This window comes from Lissotriton helveticus, chromosome 10, assembly GCF_964261635.1.
Source record: "Lissotriton helveticus chromosome 10, aLisHel1.1, whole genome shotgun sequence".
NCBI classification, from domain to species: domain Eukaryota; kingdom Metazoa; phylum Chordata; class Amphibia; order Caudata; family Salamandridae; genus Lissotriton; species Lissotriton helveticus.
The window spans coordinates 182726052-182747636 of NC_136071.1; the positions used below are offsets into that span (position 1 = coordinate 182726052).

Here is a 21585-nt window from a genome sequence, read left to right on the forward strand (position 1 = left end):
GCTGAGCGGTCCCCCATGTCCGCCCCCCCCTCCCCCTCAGCGAGCGTAGGGTTACTCGGTTTTAGGACTGAATATGTCGGTGTGCTCCGGAAGTATGTCCTGGGTCGGCTGGGTTTGTTCTTCCGCGGCCGATATAGCTCAGTGGGTAGAGCGTTAGAACGAAAATCCAAAGGTCCATGGTTCGATCCAGGGTTTCGGCAGAATTTTTGTGTGGTATCAAACATCGATCATTACAAGTTAAGAGACTTGGGGAAGGAAACGCGGCCGATATAGCTCAGCTGGGAGGACGTTAGAACGATAATCCAAGGGTCCATGGTTCGATCCCGGGTTTCGGCAGATGCTTTGTGTGGAAGCAAACATCAATCATTACAAATTATGTAACTTGGGGAAGGAAACGTTGAATGCACAACAGTAACCTTTTCCGCATGCTCCGGTCGGGCAGGGTCTGGCTGGTGTGTGTAGCCTGGTTCCACGTCCGGGGGCCGGACGGTGGCCTCTCCCTAGCTGCTTGTCGCCATGTTGGTTTACGATTGCGAGTGAGGGGTGATTTCTGTGCATGGTGAAGTCCTATTGAGCGGGATTGCCTTGTGTTCATCGCCTATTTGGCCGATCTGTGGTTTGGATTTGTGGGGTCCTGCTCCGGGGGCATTTCGCTGTGGGCCCACGTATGGTTCAAGGTGCGCGATGCAGGGTGTGGTGCTTGCCACGAGTCGTGGTTCGTTTCCCGACGGGGCCTCGTGCGGCGGTTTTCGTGGTGTGTTTGGAGTGCAGCGGGGTTGTGGGTGTCGAGGAGCCTCGCTCGTGCCCACTGCTCACAGATTGCTGCGGCTGGGCTCCCGCCGAGCCTGGCTTGTCCCGGGCCGTCCACATTGTCTTCAGGTGGCCTCCGTTTCCTGGGACCTCGCCGCCATGCTGTGGGTTGGCAGTCTTGCCCCCGCCACCGAGGGGCATGGGTGTTTGCAGCTTCTCACACGTCGCGTGCTGGTGATGCGTGTCTTGCGTTTCTGCAATGCGCGTTCGGTTTGAAGATCGGTACAGTCCCATCCCTGGCGCGCACGCCCTGGTGTCCGTCCTTCCATCCCTCAACCCCCCCCCCTCCGCCCCACCCAGCAGTGCCAGTGTGTTTTGAGTAATGGGTATGCGGCTCAGTGCCATCATCGTGCTATGGGGTGCGGTTTTGCGGGGTGCATCGTATACCCGGCACTGGGTGTTGGGGGGCATAGGGTGGCCTCACGGCGGTACAGGGTAGGGTGCTCTCAATTTGCCTCGTAGCAGCAGCAGCATGAGGAATGTTAGTTCTCGGCGCAATTCATTTCAGCTACGCTTCTGCGAGGGGGTGCTAGGCTCAAGATTGATGGCTTTAGCACATCCGTTGGCCCAGGTTTGTTTGGCAGCGTGCTCCTCCGTGCGCAAGCGACAGTATTCCTATTCCCTGCAGTACATGGCTCTTTGCATATCTGTTGCGGCCCAATCGGGTGTATTGACGAGGTGTACGCTTCAGCCTGCTAGTCCTCAGCGAGCCAATTTAGCCGGCGTTGCACTCGGGAATTGCATTCTAGAGATCCTTTACAGATCAGGGGTACTTCAGTGTTAGTAGGTCCCTTCGGTGTTCACATCCTTTGACGTTGGTAGGCTACCCGTGGCCGGGCCATACAGTATAATCTACATGCGAGATGTTGCCTGCCGCATATTTGTGAGATCTGTTAACACGTTCGTGAAACCACTTTAGCGTATGCCCAGCTTGTGTACATTTGATCGGTTATATCCGCGTGCTTGCGGCGCGGCTTTAAGGCCAGAATATGTTTAAGGGTTCGAAAAATGCAGCATGGTGTCTGACTCGCCAGCTTTGGCTTGGTTGGTGCGAGTCTGCAGGAGCTGCGGTACAGAAGATTGCGGGGTCTCGGCCCTGGTCTGTCTCAGCCCGGGGATGCTTCTAACCGGTACCCACGCGGGGAATTCAGGGACCCGGGCTTGTGCCTCGGCGAAGACACCGAACAGCCTGTAGTACAGTGCGCTATTAACTGCCATCTAAGAGTTGCCTGCAACCCGCAAGTTATAGGTTCGAAGCCTTACGTTGTCACCCGCCTTTCTCATTTCCTAACGTTCCTAAAATGGGTCAGCATGGATAGGAATGCATTCTTATTCATAATGCCAATTCCAACCACTGTGGTATGTTTGGAGTCCAGAGTTGGTGCATTGCCATACCAAACTCACTTAAATATACTGTCTACTCGTAGGGAGGCATTTCTTTCCCACACCTTGTTATCTTGTTTGTCTTGTTATATCTCCTATAGACTGATTCAGCATGTTTGATTCATTGTCTGTGTTTAATGTGTGCGGGTAATGTTAAGTGCTCTGACTCCCTACACTGGTTGGGTAGTGCTATAAAACAAATGAAATGCATGTGAGATACGTGCCCTATGCTGAATACTTCAGCATCGCGAGTTGACTTACTCCTTGGAGCTCTCCTTTCACCCACATACCACAGCCGCTCTAGTGTACACATGATTAGATTGCGTAGCTTACACATCATGCCCACCCGTTAGGCACTACAATGCGCCCAACCCATCTGAGGCCCTGGGTCTCTGGCTCACTTCCAGGGAAATAATCCTATTCAAGTTGTTTTCCCCTAGCTGAGAAACACGCTTTCCCCGATTAAATCGTGCGGGCTCGCGCTATTTATGCCCTGGGTTAGCCACTGGCTGGGGCGGTCGGTGAGTATTGTTGTGATTTTAGTCTACACTCGGTCCTTTGTTTGAAGGCGAACGACCAGACCCCTGGTCGTGAGTGTTAATCTTTTAGGACTGCCCTTCAGGCCATCTATCCTACAATGTGATCTCCTCTCCGCGGCTTCCCCGTTCCCACCCTAGTCTGGCCGCCGATCATACCTATCTTTGTAGACTTGCACGCGGTGTAGAAGGGCAGGGTGTTTCGACACTGGGGGAGCGGTGCAGAGGTGCACTGGCGGAGCTGAGCAGAGGTGCACTGGCGGAGCTGTGCAGAGGTGCACTGGCGGAGCTGTGCAGAGGTGCACTGGCGGAGCTGTGCAGAGGTGCACTGGGGGAGCTGTGCAGAGGTGCACTGGGGGAGCTGTGCAGAGGTGCACTGGGGGAGCTGTGCAGAGGTGCACTGGGGGAGCTGTGCTGAGGTGCACTGGGGGAGCTGTGCTGAGGTGCACTGGGGGAGCTGTGCTGAGGTGCACTGGGGGAGCTGTGCGCAGCCAGAGGAGGTAGGGCACAGGCAGACAGAGGAGGCAGGGCACAGGCAGACAGAGGAGGCAGGGCACAGACAGACAGAGGAGGCGGGGCACAGGCAGACATGGCACAGGCTGGAAGGGCACAGGCAGACAGAGCCGGCAGGGCACAGGGCGGCAGAAGGGAGTTCAGAGCAGACGGGGCACAAGGAAACAGCAGGCGGGGCACAGGGTGGCAGAGCAGGCAAGGCACAGGAAGGCAGAGCAGGCAGGGCATAGGTAGGCAGGACAGCAGTAGGGCGGGGCACAGACAGACAGCAGGTAGCTCACAGGATAGAGCAGGCAGGCCACAGGCAGGCAGGATGCATGTCACAGTCAATTAGGGTACAGGAATGCAGGCAGGTAGATAGTTCACAGGATAGAGGATGCAGGGCACAGGCAGAGCAGGCAGGCCTAAGGGAAGCAGCAGACAACAGCACTTCCCCACAGTCCTGCGGGTGCGCGGACTCTCCTCCCGGCGCTAGCAGGCGGCGGGGCCCTTCGCAGAGCCCCGTGGGAGTCTCCCTGTTGCGACACCCCGGGTTTATCACTGACAGGAACTTTGTCACTCAATCTCTTCAACGGTCCCCTTCCTGGAACCTCCCTCCCGCCACCCCCACCACCTCCAGAGCGGGCAAGAATGAAGTGAGGACACGACGAGCAGGTGCGCCCAGAGAGGAGCCTCGCAGCGCTTCACCCGCTCCAGTATCTAAACCCCATCGATGGATGCGCCCTAAAGGCGTTTACACACACTAACCAGTTACCCTGATAGAGAAACCCTCGGCTCTGACACTCGATTGTCACCACACAGCAGTAAAAGCATCTGTGCAGAGCTACTCCCCAGTCTCTCTACCCTTATTTGGTACAGTTCTAATCACTCCCTCTACTTCACCTGGCACAGCTCGTTGACATAGGGTATGGAACTTGTTCCTGCTAAATCAGGCACGACTGTGACCCTTTATTCAGTCCTCCAAACCATTCAGGTATTGGTTTCTGGCACAGGAATGAGCTTTACCCACTGGATTTGCCCAGGACAACAACCCTCTTTTAATTGTTAATCATTGGTGCCTTGTTGGTTTGTGGTTGATGGAGACTTAAGTTAAATATCCAGTGTTGTTTCCATGGAATGACTTGTGAACAATACAAACCGTCTTAAATTGTGAGTTTTCTTTAATTGGTGTGTTGTGAAGGCATGTGTAGTGTTATGTGATTGCTGCATTGTGGGCTGTGAGAGCTGTGTGGGCTGTGAGAGCTGTGTGGGCTGTGAGAGCTGTGAGAGCTGTGTGGGCTGTGAGAGCTGTGTGAGCTGTGTGGGCTGTGAGAGCTGTGTGGGCTGTGTGGGCTGTGAGAGCTGTGTGGGCTGTGAGAGCTGTGTGGGCTGTGAGAGCTGGAGCTGTGAGGGCTGTGTGGGATGTGTGGGCTGTGAGAGCTGAGCGAGCTGTTGGCAATGTAAATAACAATGCCATTTATTTATAAGTAAACAAAAAAAAAATGTCATGAGCAATGCCAATAGCTCTAACTTTTCCAAAGGCGAAACCATTGCATTGTAAATGCTTGTTAACTTTTGCAACCTCCCATGAGGACTGCCCCGGTTACATGTTGTGTTACTGGTCAAGTTATTTATAACTGTCGGAGCACTTTTGTTTTGCTGGTTTAGATTCAGGAACTCGATGGAACCCACGCTTGCTTGGTCTCCTCCGTAATCTGAACAGCTGGTCTTCATATATGCAAACGCTCGCTCCCCACCTTGGCTGCAGCTGCCTCCATCCTGCTGGTTTTATATTAACAGAAAGAACTTCAAGCAGGGCACACTGCGACGTTGCGCCTTATCCTTAAGTAAGTTGGCAGTACCCTTTTAAAAAAGATTTACTACGGACACTTCTGTGGGTGCATGAGGGGCCACGTGCATTTTCTCAGCACAGCACCCACTACGCTTAATGAACCTCAGGGCCGTGAACCTGGCACCATGTTAAAACAATGCACGTCGCTGCTGCAGCACAGCGCCGGTTATGCTTCATGAAGCTCAGAGGCTGTGAACCGGGCACTGTGTTGGTAAAACAATGCATCTCTGGCAGTTCTTCTCAATCCTCGCCCGCACACAAAATGAGCAAACCCAGGTCTCCTACTGCTCCGCTTCGGACCTGCAGGTCTTCTGTGCACACTGGTTATTGTGCTTGTACCTCAACACATCCCTCTACCCCAGTACACCTAGTTCTTCACATACACTTACAAAATGGACGGTGCGCCATCAATGCTGCTCAACCGGATCTCTTTTCATGCATACACATAGCGCTATTTTTGTCACCCAATGATATGCCTCATGTTCTAGCAGCATTTGAGAACAAGCATTTGCAATGCAATAGGTCTTGCATTTGCAAGAGTTTAAGCTTATGGTATTGTAAATGACAATGCATTTTATTAATCTGTATAAAAACACATAAATAAACTGTATTGGCTTTTACAATGCCAATAGCTAAAACTCTCGTAAATGCGAGACCTATTGCATTGCAAATGCTTGTCCTGTCTTGGATGCGGAGTCACCTCAAAAACAATGACCGGGACCAAGGAGGTAGAGGTAACTCAAGCATCCCGCCCATCTCTTTTTTTAGTTTTTCTCAGAGGATGTGTGACGTCACTTCGTGTCGTCACAGAATATGGTAATGAATCCCCAATCCTAATACTTTAACAAAAGAGAGCTCAGGAGAAGAAGTACAGAGGTAGGGTCATTTCTTCGTATATAAATAGGGCTCGGTTACGAAGTCCCCGTAAACTCCTCTCAATGGGAGTAAAGTTCAGTAAATCTCAGATGTCTACGAAGCGCGCAGCTCTGAGGAATTGGTTTCCATAACATGCGCTCTGTGTTTTATGCTCTACGTCTGCCACCCAGGAGCGCAGCCGCCTCTGCTTCCCACGGCGGGAGCACGCGCGGCCGGGGCATGCTGCAGACATGGGACTGGGTGGAGGGCAGGGCCGGGGAGGATCCGCTCACCGGGGAGCCAAAGGTGAAGGTTGGATAAAATGTATTAGAAGCCAGTGCCCTTTCCTAACTCCCAGCAGACACCGAGCCCCGCGAGGAGAAGCGCCAGACTGCAGGGGGGGGGGCAGACCCGGGACTCCTCACCATGGCTAGGACAGCAGTGGCAGCAGCGATGCTCCTTTTTCTCACGCTGGCATTTGCAGTAAGTCCCGCTGAGCGCACTAATCCTCGTGTTGTGTCGAGCCACGCTGGGGAGACATGAGCGTTAAAGTTGGAAACGCCCGGTTTTTGCAGGGCTCATGCTATAGAGGGGGAGGGGCAGAGCGGGGGTCCCACGCCTGGTTTAATGGGATGCCTTCTTAGCAGGGGGAATGTTACATGTTCAGGTTGCCTCCCCTCCCCAGTGTCCAACCTAAGAAACCAGGGCATTAGTGTCAGGGTGGGCTGAGAGGGTTCTTGCGACGGAGGGATACCGGCCTATGCTGCTTCACGGCTTGTGTCAAGACTGAGCCGATGGGTCTGCCTCCTGTCCCTTCGAGGGCCAGACCCGATGCAGCACCTGCCCCAGCCGCTGACACAGATCCCTCCCGGCTCGCGCACCAACTGATACGGTACCCCCCCCCCCCCCCCCCCCAGGATCACGTCGGCTCCTCTGCCCAATCCAGCAGCAGGCGCGCGCAAACCACGCCCCCTTTTGAGTTTACCAATGCCGATATCATTCTTACGCTGATGGAGCAAGTCATGTGAACTGTTGACGAGGCGCGCGTCGGGATCTGATTCTGCCACTACGGTAGAAGCTCACGCGCGTGACCTCTCCCATTCACAATGCTGTGCGCGTGGCAGCTCTTGTCTCCACTCGTTGTCGGCTGAGCCGACGACTATAGTTCTCGGCGAGAACGCGCTTCTAGCCAAGACCTAAAAAATATGCAACGGTACAAAAAGTTGAGAAAGTTTATTGTAGAGGATCACAGGTCATATGACGTCTTTGCCTGCAACGGCACCACTTATGCCAATGCTCAGTAATTCTAGGATTTCTAAAATGTGACCGCCCTGTTAATGTTCATTATCTTAATATTATATGGGATCTGTTTTTTTACGCTTCAATGAAACCATTGTTAACAGTACAAAAACGAACTATGTGCCAAAGCCTATTAAAGTGATCATCAATAGATCATACTGCATTAGACACAAACATTAGGAGTAATGGGCAGGGCCTGATAGGGATGCGGCACAAGCCACGTTCTCACGCTGCATGCGTCTTGTGACACGACGGGATCCTGCCGCTCCCGGCCTCCACCAGGAAATGTCCCAGCGGCAGAGCGCAGTCTGCTATCTGCGGGGCAGCAGGGGCTCGCATGGTAACCAGGGGCTGCTGCTTCCACCAGCCTCATCTGGGCACAGTAAGTGACACTTCACTTTCCCCGGGTGTGTCTGACCGACAGACTTCCATGACAGGGTATTTGAGCCCCTCGCCTGCTGTCTATATCCAGGTAGGAACGCCCCCTAGGCCCGGACAGGTGCTCCAACCTGAAGAGGTGTGTGGTGGTCCCACCGAGGTGAGTTAAAGCCTGGGAGATGGCAGCCTGTTTTAAAAATCACTTTTGAATGGTATGTTACAAAGATCTCTGTAGTTGTCCTTCATAAGTAATGGTATGTAAGAAGTTATGAGTTCTGAAGGAAACATGCCTGTGGTTGGGAACTTAATATTCAGTGTTCAAATAGATTCTTTAGCCATCAAGATTTTTTGCGACATCATTAGAAAGGCATGGGTCTGGGGGTGTAGAGTCTGGTAACACAATATCACTAGCTCATGGACTTCTGAGAGACAGTTGTTGATAGGTGGACCATGTGGGTATGTTTTTTCTAATAAGCTTCTTTTGTGGGTTAGCTGAAACTACACATTTTCATTTTAACCAATAGATATTTATCTGGTTCTTTGGTGCTGGAGAACATGCGATCGGATATTTGGTTTTAGAAGCCCAGAAATTGAGGAGTTCCCAACGTAGCAACAGGATTACAACATTCCATGTCCTGCGCGGTGGATCATCCTGTGGAAATCCTATTTTATTAAGATCTTCTTTGATTTTCTGATGCATCATTTGTACATTATGTTTTGTCTTTGCAGACATGCTTTGTACACTGGGCGGTTATATTTGTACCATGATGGTTAAAGGGTATGTTCCCCCCCCCCCTTTATATCTTTTATCAAAGGCTGCTTCTGTTTTTGCGGTCTTGATGTTCTCAGGCAGATAACTTGGTTGAAGAGAACACTCATCCAGTAACATTTCTATATCAATTGTATCTTGTCCATGTGTATGGTTTTGTAAGGCTGATCTCAAGGTACTCAGAGATGTTCTCCATGGTCTGTATGTTGTCACTTGAGACAGAGCTGGTTTGAGGTTTTTTTGCGGGGATATTATGGTTCATCAAAATAATGATATGGTTGCTCCTTGAAACTTAAAGCTGAAGTTGAAAGTCGGTCAATATCAAGATGGTGTTTTTCTCTAAAACTTGGAAGAGGACTTATGTCAGCATCCTCATAAATAACGCATTCTGTCCCGGATTCCGGCCAGCAGAGAGATTGTTCAACCAGATATTAAATACTACGGAATCCTTTCCCCTGAAATAAAAGCCTTCTTTCAGTTAATGTTTCATTGGGCAATACTGGACCATGAGGAAGCTTTCTACTCTTAAAAGTACATATTCAACCTCCAGGCTAGATAGTGGGTTTACTACAGGATATTGAAAAGTCTTAGTCAATTATCACTGTAGGAGAGTAGGGTCTGCTTCCTATGGTTATCCCCACTTTTTGCTGTGATTCTCTGGTATTTCGACTTTAGTCTGGCTGTGGCCATGCTAATCAGGACCACAGCCTAGCTGTTCTCTCTCTAAATTGATACCATGTACTTTAGGTACATACCAGATTGGTTGCTGGGTCACCCTGTGAGCCCCTGTATAGTGTACCCTAGGTACCCAGGGCGTAGGTGCACTCTAGGCCTACCAGGGGATGCAGCATGTATTGTGCCACCCCTGGTTTGCCTTCCAAACTGACACCACAGGTCTGTTCACACAGCCTGGGTAAGGTGGTGTAATCACCCCTTACTTGGATATAGTATACCTATATCTACATATACATATAGACACACATACACCTATAAGCCACTCCTAAGGCAGACATCGACAATCCTGGAGGTAGAGTGCTTGGTTTTATGTGAGAGGGTGCCCTAGCATGAGCTGAGCCCCTCTGCAGCTTTCGGAACCATCTCCTTATAGCTGTTCTATGATATAGCCATACCATATACTCTTAAGTGCATTATAAACCTCGCGGTTAATGCTAACTTTGGTTTGGCTTTATCAAAACATGGCGTGTAAGGTGTCAAACACTCTGGAATACTACCCCCCCCCCCGCCAGTCCTGGAGGCGGATGTAGCATTCCACCCTTCTAGAGGGAGAAGACATGTAGTTACTGGTTTACCCAGTTAAAGTTAAACAGAGCCTTAGCATCACAAAATGGATGCTGCCGACACAGACGCTAGTCTGACCTCCTGCTGCTAGACGAAACTCCGGCAGGGGAGGCCTGGACAATAGGTTTCCTGTCCAAGGAGGTGCTGGCAACTCCCCAGACAGGATTTTGTGTATTGGGGCAGGGAGGGCTGCATTCAGTGAATGCTTTCCAGACACTGCCTGGGGCACACTAGGTGCTCCATGCATTTCCCAGTTTAAGCCGGTTGCTGGGGCACTCTCCCCCAGCTCTGGCGCGAAACTGGCCAAAGGGAAAGGGGTGTAACCACTCCCTTCCCAGGTCCACCCATAGGAGGGACCTTACAGGTAGTCCAACCCCTAAACTTAGTATAAGCATAGGAGCTGTGTCCTTAGGACTGTAGATTACCCTGGACGAAACTTTGAAACACAAATCCTGGACCTTCGACATTCCATTTCGACTGGAAGACATCTCCCTTGTGGTCAAGGAGTGATCACCCTGTTCAAACAGGCACCAACAGCAACTTTGCCGGTCTGCATTTTCGAGGCTCCCGCCGGATCCCGAAGAATCTGCGACACAGGACACTGACTTCCAGACATCTGATGCTGCTGGACGTTCCCAGCAAAGCTGAGACCCGTGGCAGACACGAGAGACGTGGGACCGGAACTCCTGGACATCCTGCATTTTGCTAACTGCATCAACTCCCAAGGTATCTCGCAGTTGTGCATTGGGGGTACAAGAAGCCCGAGCACCATTTGCACTGAAGCTCAGGCCTCCACGAGTGTCCCGTGGGGCCCGCTCTAGCATTTCAGCTTGGCGCGTCTTCCCGGTTCCTAGTCCGTTGGCTAGTGAGCCCCTGGAAGACTCCATTTTGAATCTAACTTGCTTTCCTAGTTGCTCCAGCTTCCCTACAAAGGGGAAGCTCCACAGACCTTGCTGGTCTGCACCAAAGCCAATCTCGACATCCTGCATGGATTGCGTTTGCTAAGGCTTGTTGGGTCCAATCTGGATACAGACACCGCAGTCAACTAGATCCTTCGTGGGACAGCTCGAATCCAGCTCGTCGTCGTCGTCACCTCCTGGACCTCGTGGCTGAAGAGACAAGCTTCACCTTTTCACCTGAAATCACCCGTCATCGCCTGGTTCCATCCTGGTCACTGGCAAGTGACCCAGACTCTGTCCCTTCTGCTTTCAGGTTCTTCAGATCTTCGATCCACCCTTGGATCCACCCGGACACTTTTCCTCTGGTCGCCTGCAGCACTTCTTTGCAGCTCTCCATTGAAATAGATGACGAAACCAGACATTAAAAGACACCTATGCACCCGGCTTCCGTGTTTGAAGTAACACGAGTACTCTGGTAGTCTCGAAGGTATTGGCCCTCCTAGTGTCCAAGTCTAAAAGAGTTCCATCGTAGTCCATCCAGAAGTATCCTTAAATTGTATAATTGTAACTTCTTCATTTCCCATAGAAAGTCAATGGTAACCCGCGCCTGTGTTTAGGCACTGCACGCGTCTCCCGTGGGCCTCCTATTTCCTAACCTTTGGTTGTTTAGAGTAGCCCAAGCGATTCCACAGGCCCCAGGCCTGCTTTTTAACTCTCACGTGGTTCTTATACCACTATTTTAGTATATGGGTTGTGAGGCCCCTAGGGCAAAGCGTATACTGTGCAACTTATCGTATGCTAATTGAGTAACTTGTATTGTACTTATACCTCTGACCTCATAAAGAGTGCAGAGGGGTTGTGTTTAGAATAAATACATATATATTTGATATATACCTTGTGTGGTGTGCTTTCATTTGGTACACAAGGGATTATAATTGGTAAAACAACTTGCTTAACATCGCCTACTGAAGTCTTAGCCTGATGACTGCTGGTCCATGCTACCACTTGGATAGCTAGCTATAAGGTTGACTTTACAATCATCATCAATAAGGGTCGATTAGACTAGTGCAAGGTGCCCACTAGAACTAGTGGACATCATATGCCAGGCTAACTTCTCACAATCACATGGTGATAATAACAGTTGGGCAAGCTGCAAAAGTCTGCACTTATGTCTTGCACGGCTGCTGGCTGTGAGCCAGCGACTATACAGAACAGCACATGTATACATACAATGATGGTGGTCACAATAAATTCTGTTGCTTTATTACATTCTGGAAAGTTAAATGTGTGCCTATATGGAAAATAATTGAAACATTATGCTTTACACAACATGATAATACATATGTTGTCTGTAGAAAGAAATTAAAGGTCGGTTTAAAGTTTGTATGTGAAATACATATAATTTGACCATATATGTTTCCTTAGGTGCTAAAGTATATTGAGGTCTGTAGGGAATTAACTTTAGAATCTGGAATACAATGGGGGTATTCCTTATTGGGTTCGTGTAGATTGCATCCAACACCATCTGTGGTTGAAATGGGTCAATCTTTTTTTGTAGGTCTTGCTTACAGATAGCTCTTGGCTGTATTTTTGCAAAAGACCCCTTATACCAAAAAACTTACATGAGCTTAAAGAACCCCCAATGCTTACCAAGGATGGTCTTTTTTGTTCCTCATTCGCTTGCTTCAATTCCCATAGTTGCCTTCCTCATCCTGCGTTTGTTCCACTCCTGGCATAGCCCATTTACCCAAAACAAAGAAGGTGGGACTGGGGCTTTGAGAGGTCCAACACACGGGCCCCGCCAGTGGTGAATATATCGAGTGTGCTGTTCCTAAGTGGGGGGGTAGGTCTAGTATGTGGAGGGCAGTGCTCACACACACTGAGGGGTGGCATGCTTCGCATCAGACAGCTCCACATTGAGCCGGCACTGCAATGCCCAATGGGCCCCTCGAGGGAGCATTTTACTGGAGATCTTTTGTTTTTGCAGATGTATGTTTGCATTAAAGAGTGGTGAAACATGATAGAGTGGGTGAATGAAAAGTGTATTAACATTGGCTAAAGGGATACAGAATGGAAATTACGTTTTAATACTGGGGTCCCATTGCCATGCTTAAAAGCGTGACGTGAGCATAAAATAAATGTAATGATCTATTTAGCTACAAAAAGAGTGCATAGCAAGGTCAACATGTTTCATGCCTGTTACAGTCCATAATGAATCATGGCATTTCATTAGGACCATGAAGACTGCCCCACCACTATTTGAACGTATGCACGTTTGTCTGCATGGTTGAATTAGCCAGCGATCACCTTGCTGCTCCATATGTTTCACAGGGGGAGACTCGCTGGAAGGTAACTCCCCCTTACCTGCCCAGCTTTATTTAGACTACTATGCAACCTGCAACTTCCAAAACGCAACCTTCCCTTCACTGGTGAAATAGTGGGCAGCTCAGACTGGGCTCACCCACGGTATTGCAACTGTAACTCACTGATTCTGAACATATGTAGATTATATCCATTTGACGTACAGGCAGCGAGACCGATATTGGCAGTGTAAAATTACACCTGTATGACACCTACACCTGTTCGCCTGAGACTACCTCACATCACTGGTACACCATGTGCTCATCGTACTAGTGGTTCCCCGCTCCAACTGGGTCGACATACGTTCATGGACACTTGTTTTTAACGTCATCTCTGTACCTTTTGGTTCCCCTCTATCTAAGTCTACCACCCAAGAGACGTTCCCTGTGTCTATGTAAAGTATACATGATATATTGTTCTAACCTGTAAAGCGCTCTGGTACCCTCTTGGGTCAAGTTTGCGCTATATAAAACTTTATGAATAAATAAGTCTCTTCTTTTGTTCATTATTCATAGGGCACGAGCTGAGCTTGTCATGAGCGTACGAGAGGTGTACCTCATGACGCGCTGAGCTCGTCATGAGCGTCGAAGGGGTTAAATAAACCTTAATCATCTTTTTCGGACAGCTCAGCAACTGCCATTTGCTGCTGCTCTGCATTCAAAAAAGTGCTACAATATCAAAAAAGTGCATAATATATAACATTTTTATATTAGAAAACCGCAACATGCTGCACTAAGTGCAAACATGTCTCACTGATCGTGTCAAATTAAAATTGGCATAACCCGATTACACATGGCTTCATATTAAGAGTTCATAGTGGAATGGTTATGGCTGGTTGAGCCAGAAACAAAACGCTGTTCACTCGTTGCCTAGTCTATTCTAGTGTTTGAGATTCACATTCTCTTTCTATGATTTTACTTTTCGTTTCTCTGCAGCAACGCCTATGCAGTGTGCTTCAGGATGTATGAAGCTGCCTGCATTAATCTCACAGCATGAAAGGCACCACCATCACAAAGGAAGGGAACGGAATTTAAATTGTAACTACAGCTAGGAGAAGGTACCCTATGCTTCCCTTATTCAAACAGGCTATCGTATTTAGGTAATTGCTGCACTTGTGTCATGCTGGGCTCAATCTGTAACCAATGAACTACTGCTTCATTATGACCATCTTATCACATGCCTGCATTGAACTCTCAAAAACTGTCTTGTAACCACAGACTGAACTTGCATTGTACTACCCACAGTACTCAAGAACTAACAAATGCAACTGAAAGAAATTTGTGACTGATGCAACTGTGAGAAAGCTCCAAGTGCTGTCAAATTAAGCAGCAATCAGAAGCAGACAGAAAGACACGTGGAACAGACGATGGTACACTATTGAGCCACAGCAGAATCTTTTTAAACTCCTCAAAAATACAGACTATATTGAATAAGCTCTTCTACTGTTCTAAAAGGAGCAGAAGGGTCATCTCTTCATAACCCACACTGTTGTACCATCAGAAATACACCCCTGTAGAAGTGACTGAGTACATCTTTAAGCCTCCTTACTTTATTCCCCTCGCCTCTCTGAGGCCTGCACTTACTAACCTCTTCTTACCCACCCCAACCTATCCAATCCTTTGTGATGTAAACGTATTCTCGTATACAGTGCAGCAGTCTGATGTATACATACATTTCTACATCACAAGTTCTCTTTTAGTCCGGTCACTTGTACCTTCTTTAGCGTTGGTTGAGTATCTCTGGTTTCAATCATTCATTTTAAATCCTGCCAGTTGTTCCAAGCAAGCTAGATAACAAACCACTGCCTTATGGGTCTCCTCAGGGTTTGTTTGGGTGAGCAATAAGTTGTATGCAAATACTCTTTATTTGTGTTTCTCGTCCAAATTTGATCCCATAAACAGCCTGAGATACTCGTATCATCGCGATCAACGGTTTCATTGATAAGGTAAAGAGAAGAGGGAGGTCACAGGTTCTCGTGTCTGGCTCCTCGCTGTAGGCACAGCACACTTACGAGGACTCATTCACTAGTATCCGCCAACTCATTTACCCTCCAAATTCAAACATATTCAATATATGTTCTAGAAACGACCAACTGACATGTTTAAAGGCCTTTTCTGCATCTAAAGGGAGCCGAAAGACCGGTATTGTCATTTTGGTGACTTGCTCTACTAGGTTTGCAACCCTACCGATATTGCTACGTGTCTGCAGCACTAAATGCCAGATGGTTTGCATCAACCAGCCCTGGCATATATTTGTCAAGTCTGACTGCAAGGGCTTTTGTAAATCTTTTATCATCAAGGTTCAATAGTGCAATCGGGAGGAGGATTTAGTCTTTGCAGTCTTTGTCGGGTTTGGGTATTATCACCATATTAGCATGGCACCTCGAAGAAGTGACCTTCTCTGAAAGAGTTACAAATTCATGTCAACTGTAGACCCAAAGAACCACTCAGTGCCTTCAATGAGTTTCAGGCACTGCGGTTACTTTGTCTCGTTCAATGGGTTTAAATGCTCCCTGTGCTCTGCTGTGTACGTAGGCTGCATTGTAGCAAGTATGTGCCTGGGCTTCTTGCAGTGTATAGTTCCTGAAAGAACTGTCTAAATATATTAATATTCGTCTTTAATTGTACTCCTGTGGATACCCTTTGTTCGGCCACGTAGGCCTTTTCAATTGCAGCTTTCAGTTGGATGCTAGCAAACTCCTCATTTTATTCCCCGAGAAAACAAGTTGATTAGAATGTGTTATAATAACTATACATATAACTAGGTATGATATGGTGACCGTCAATACGCGCAGTCAGTTAAAAGATGACATCGTGACTATACCCAAATTAAATTACTGTGCTGCTGCTGCTTTTCAGTAAATAACTTGCGGTGTGCTCTCATTGATTCGATAAACTCTTATTGAAAGGGTCAATCAACTAGGTACATATCTCCAAGCACTGAATGCATGTCTTTACGGAACACAACCCTAAATACGATTCCACAACACATCCTTGCAAACAAACAAAACAGATTTTTAAGAGTGCAAAGGAGGTAACACTCATTCAACGTTGACATATTTGTTCTCTAAATGTTATATTCTGCATGACTAAGCAGAATGTTGAGGCTGGAAGGGCTGACTTCCTTTAAAATGGTAAAATAGAGAATATGTCACTGTGTGTGATAGTTGTTAACGAGCGAGTCAACAAAGTGGAGAGAATTGTTTTTTTTACTTGCGTGTGGATGGGGCTGACTTCCGCATAACAAGGACCCGATGCGCCTACAAGGAATATACCCCCCTCGGAGAAAATACAACTCAAACACCACAAATCAGTGTGTGGTGTACTCTGCCAGAAGCAAGTCGTACCCGAAACCTGGCCCTCAGCTTCGCTACATTCCCTTAAGGACAATGCTGCACATTACTTCACAGCCGCACAGAAAGACAAGACGGAGGGCATTGCTGTGGGGAGGGGGTAGGAGAAATGCGTCACGGGGTGGAGCAGGGAGAGCGGGACGGAGAAAACAAGATGGACGGCATTGCTGTGGTAAGGGGGGAGGAGAAATGCGACACGGGGCGGAGCGGAGCGTCGAGTGTGAAGCAGCAGGGGCCTTTGAAGTGAAGCACTTCAAAGGAGTGGGAGGAGTGCTATTGGGGAACAGATGGCGATTTGATGATGTGCACGCGCATTTTAGGTCAATGCGCTTGCGCATTGACCTAAAAGCGCACGGGCACAGCATCAAATCGCCAGTCTAGGTAAACCTTGTTTAAGCCCCTATAGTCTCGTTCAATGCGCATTGAGAGGCGAGACCTAAAAAACTTCATATGGGTCCTCAACAGGCATTTTCTGTTGTACTAGTGCATGGGTACTCACTAATTTTCTCTCGGGGGCCAAATTTACAGTGTGTTTGTGTCCGAGGGCCGCACTGGTGGGGGCGGGGTCAGTGGGGGAGGGGGCGGAGCTAGAACAACAACAAAAACTGTGACCATGAGGTTGAACACAGGTCCCTGCAGCGGACGCCTTCGTCCACTGAGCCACTAGACCCGGCATACACACATCACTCTCCTTCTCTCAACCTCTCTCCCTCTGCCTCACTCACTCCCTCTCTCACTGACTGTCTCACTCCCTCCGTCTCCCTCCTTCCCTCTCTTGCCCTCCTCACTCTGTCGCCCTCCTCACTCCCTCTCCGTCACCCTCCCCTCCCTCCGTCACCCTCCTCCCTCCGTCTGTCACCCTCCTCCCTCCCTCTGTCACCCTATGTCTCCCTCCCTCTCTCTGCCTCCCTCCCTCGGTCTGTCTCCCTTTTCCTCGCTCTCCCTCCCTCCTCCTCCTTTTCCCTCCCTCTGCGTCCCTTTCCCTCCCTCCCTCGCCCTCTAACTGCCGCCTTTTCCCTCACTCTCCCTACCTCGCTCTGCCTGTCTCCCTTTCCCTCCCCCCTCGCTCTCCCTCCTTTTCCCTCCCTCGCTCTCACTCCCTCTGTCACCCTCTTCATCTGTCCCTGCCTGTCTGTGCCCAGGCTGAGACAGCTTCAGGGCACACACACACACACACGCTCTTCACAGGTCTTTAACATACCATTTGTATGTTAATGAGGTGTTTGTCTTTAACCTCTTAGCGCCCCTGCAGCTCCACTCCGACTATCACGGAATGCCCGGGCCCCCACAGAGCAGCAGAGTCTCGGCCCCCAGTGTTTGCAGACACGGTGTGTGTATGTGTGTATATATATATATATATATGTCATGTGATCAAGGCTCCGCTGAGCCGAAACGTCTGTGACTCTTTCTGCCGAATAAAATTGTGAAGTACCTCGAGGTCCGTGTCCGGTGTTTACTTGCCAGCAGAGGGAACTGCGTGTGCCTGTGAGGAACGGAATTCAGGAGATAGATAGATATAGATATATATATATTTTTTTTTTTAACACCGGTAAATTGTCTGCAAGGTCCGTGGGCCGCCAGGGAAGGCTTGCCGGGCCGCTGACGGCCCGTACTAGGAGTACCCATGTACTAGTGGATTCAACTGCTCTTATTCTACTTGCCGCAGTTTGCTGCTGGTTTATGTTTTTCCTCAACCGTCGTTTTATTTCATATGTCTCTCCCTCTATTTCCTTGAGCCATTGCTTTCGGATGCATCGAATGCCTTCAGTGCAACCCAGTTAGATGAAGGGGAGGTGTCATCCATTGTGTGATTATCGGTGAACTCCTGTTACCTTTTCTCTTAGCTCGTGTACGTTAACCAGATCCCTCAATAGATATTCCTTGTATCTCCAGAGGTTTGAATGTTGCTCGCAAGCACCCAAAACCCACTGCCAGAGTGAACAATATACCTGAATGCCAACCATGTTTTTTATCCCCAGCATTTTAATGTCTACTATGATGCACTTGATTCTGGTGTATGCTCTGAATTGCTCAAAAAGAAGAGAAGTCATTGTCCATTCTCTGCAAGCCCCACGAGTCTACCCGCTCTATTTCCTCTGCTAGGGCCTTAAGCTTCCTGCTAGTTGCTGCATCCATCTGACCATGGGGGTTGGATTCGTCTAGTTCTCTGTCCCAAACCAAGTTAAAGTTACCTACCACCATTTCTCCCTTAAATAGATGACCCACTTCACTAAGGAACACAGGTATGAATTTGGTCCATATATGTTGTGAATGGTGATCAATGTGCTGTTATAATCAAGTTGTATTAGTTTATTCCTGCCAGACTGGTCTTTTTTAGTTAATGGAGACTGGCTTCCCGCAATATTAGTTTAATTAGTGCTGCCAGGTCCGTTGTTTAAAAATAGGGCTTTTTTGGTTCCAAAGCCACGGTCATTACATGTTCAAGTTCCAGCCACGGTCATTACATCATATTACATCAGACTATTTTATGTAATAAATTCTTAAGTGTTCAGATGCGCGTAAGTACATACAGAAGCATAACTTTAAAGACATATTTTGTACACCACTATATTTGGGAAGCATCCCAACCCCACCAAAAGTAGGACCTGGCCACAAACCAGTGGTGAAGAGTTACTCCTCTGAAACGAAATAGTGCGAATCAGAAGCAGTTCATGTAAACATCTATATATAGAATGAGGGTCGTTTAGCAGAATCCAATAGAGCCATTTTTGACAGCGACGTACTGATATCGTATAAACTACTCCACCAAGATGGCACAAAAATGTATTGCCATACGAGTTATTCCCACATGTAACTTAAATTGGGCATACCACTTTCCTTTGCCCCTTCGGTAGGTCTACTGCTGAATGCCATTCAGCCGCTGAATCACAATAACTATGGGTGGTGATAAATTTGGGTGAGGGGGTCTGATGCACTCTGGAGAGAACCTATAATGAATACCGTATGAAAGCCCGCCACCTCTCACCTCCTCTGGGCATCGTTGAAAGGGCTGTGTATATCTGATGTGAGACTGCGGCGGACCAGGGGCACCGGCAGATGCTGCCGTCCCTCTTGGCGCGGGGGAGGTGAAGGACCCCCGAAGGAATCTACGAGAGTGCCTTAACGAGACCCTGTCAAAAGGCGCTAGGGAAACGAGAAATAGACTTAAAGGCAAATGCAGCTCACATACGGTTGAACAACCTGCTCTGGTCTTGCACCATGGGGACCGTAAAGGATTGACAGAACTTCAGACAGGCATTACAGTGGACGCCTAAAAACCTGATGCAACCAAAAGCCAACAAGGAAAGCCCGTCACCAGCGCATCACACAACGGAAACGTGCCTGCCTGGCAGCAGACGGCTACTCCTCAAACACACCGCTCGAGACAACGTATCTAAATAGAAAAAACACGTAGAACTTGTTTGCACATACACAGCCCTTAGTCCCTTCTAAAAAATAAAACAATGCGTGACGTGTATTGTTCACGTCGTTGCCGACAACTCAACCACACACGGAAAGAACGCGCCATATTTCAATGGACCGAATTCCATTGAAAGAATCAAGCCGCAATGTACTAGATCCCATGACGGTCAGAACGAAAATTGCACTATTTGTTATAGTTTAATATTTCGCGACATTATACTATTCAAATGATAAAATAGGAGCACACGTTGAGTTTCATAACATTTTCCTCAAAATCTAATGAATTTTCATTTAACAGTAATTTGTCGAGCGTCGTACAGTACGCACTCGTACACCAGCATAAAAGGGACTTGTTAAAATCCATATTTTATTTCTACCAATTACAGAAATATAACCCTCGAGCCATAGAAAACCAAACAGTCTTTCTTCTGCTTCTATGGGAACGGAGGGAAAGCTGAAACCGTGGATTTGTGTTTGCTGACGAGCACACTATCAATGAGCGTCCTGCCTCGATAAAGGTAACCATGAAATAATAAATTAGATATGCACATAACTACATTTTGCCTTTATCTATTCTCAATAACTGCATGTCATACTTCGACGTAAACACTCGCGACAAAGCGTAGCCCGCGTCCCATCAGCAAGGGACCACGCTGAAAGGACTCAAACCCCGGTCGGGCCGGCTGACCAACTAAACGGAAGGTAAAACCCGAGCCGAGGTCGAGAATGACATCTAGCGACCCGTCATATTCAAAAGAAGCTTTCCGTGGCTCGATGTAAAAAGTTAAAACAATATGCAGGCCTACCTCGGTAGTGGGACATGTCTGCCTAGCTCCTCCTCACTCTGCTCTTTCTGCTGAAGTTCCTGCTGCTCTCCCTTTCAGTTTCCGTCCCTCCTCCCACTCCTCCTATAGGCAGTTGCTTCTTCCGCCCAGCTCTTGGACGAAGGAAAAAACTCTCTTTTCAACATCCGGTTCTGTTCTCACAATTGGCTTCGTTGATCCAACTCACTGTGAGCGGCTAGGCGCGGAAGGTAACGTAGCTGCTTCTCGTATCGAAGGAGTTTATGTATGTTTTCCTCTCGTATTTAGGCGTCCTGCTTCGTATTTAACGTTGTTAGTACTAAATTGCTATAGACACGGTGACGCCTCTTTTCGTTCTTATTTTTGGTGTAAAGATGCTATTGATTGGTTTGTTTCTGGGCTTTCACTCTTGTCTATTTTTGTAAAACATATTGTGACATATTTGACGTGTATTTAAATTTGAGACTAATTGAGTACAGTGTTTATTCCTCAACCGCCGTCCTCGTAATCCACGCGTAAGGTTTGTAGTCGCACCTACTCATAACAGCATGTCATTAACATTGCTGTATTTTAGAGAAGGCCATGCCGAGAGAAGCCAACACTGAGTAGCGTCTTAAATGCGGAAACGAAACTGCGTCCTCTAGCATTGCCAAACACGATGGGGCAGATTTATGAAGGCCTTGCGCCGCCGGTGCGTCACTTTTTTCCATGTTAAAAATGACGCACCGGCGGCGCAAGGCCTTCATAAATCTGCCCCGATGAGCTTTGCTTAAGTATACAGCACTAAGGAGACTTTGCCGGTGGAAGGGTCCATTGCTGGGGTTTTACAGCATAGCAATGTACTGAATTTGTTGAATGCTGCACAGGCTGCTAGCCACCTATACCACTGATACAGGACTCGTGGGTAACAACATGCTACTGGACTCCTTAAGCATGCATCACTAGGACCCTTAAACACTAATATGTAAGAGAGACAATGGAAAAAATGTAATCTGTTGCTAGTGTGTTCCCCAGCTCCAATAAGGTTCTTTTGGCGGAAACTAACACTACATGGATTTTGGAGGAAATACTGCT

At 48.3% G+C, this 21585-nt stretch overlaps 2 protein-coding genes across 4 annotated transcripts in view; one reads left to right on the forward strand and one right to left on the reverse strand.

The window, feature by feature from the left end:
* Positions 1–20660, reverse strand: part of PDAP1 (PDGFA associated protein 1) — a 52264-nt gene extending 31604 nt beyond the window's left edge. The window contains exon 1 of one of the 2 annotated variants that reach the window (XM_078665053.1): positions 20515–20660. In XM_078665053.1, the coding sequence (XP_078521179.1) occupies positions 20515–20530 (16 nt within the window). In that variant the 5' untranslated portion in view covers positions 20531–20660. Of the gene's footprint in view, positions 1–19271; positions 19403–20514 lie in introns of those variants that run through there. The other variant, XM_078665054.1, reaches the window with a different exon arrangement.
* Positions 19596–21585, forward strand: part of BUD31 (BUD31 spliceosome associated protein) — a 66471-nt gene continuing 64481 nt past the window's right edge. The window contains exons 1-2 of one of the 2 annotated variants that reach the window (XM_078665056.1): positions 19596–19874; positions 20095–20226. The gene's annotated coding sequence lies outside the window, so the exon portion shown is untranslated. Of the gene's footprint in view, positions 19875–20094; positions 20227–20604; positions 20742–21585 lie in introns of those variants that run through there. The other variant, XM_078665055.1, reaches the window with a different exon arrangement.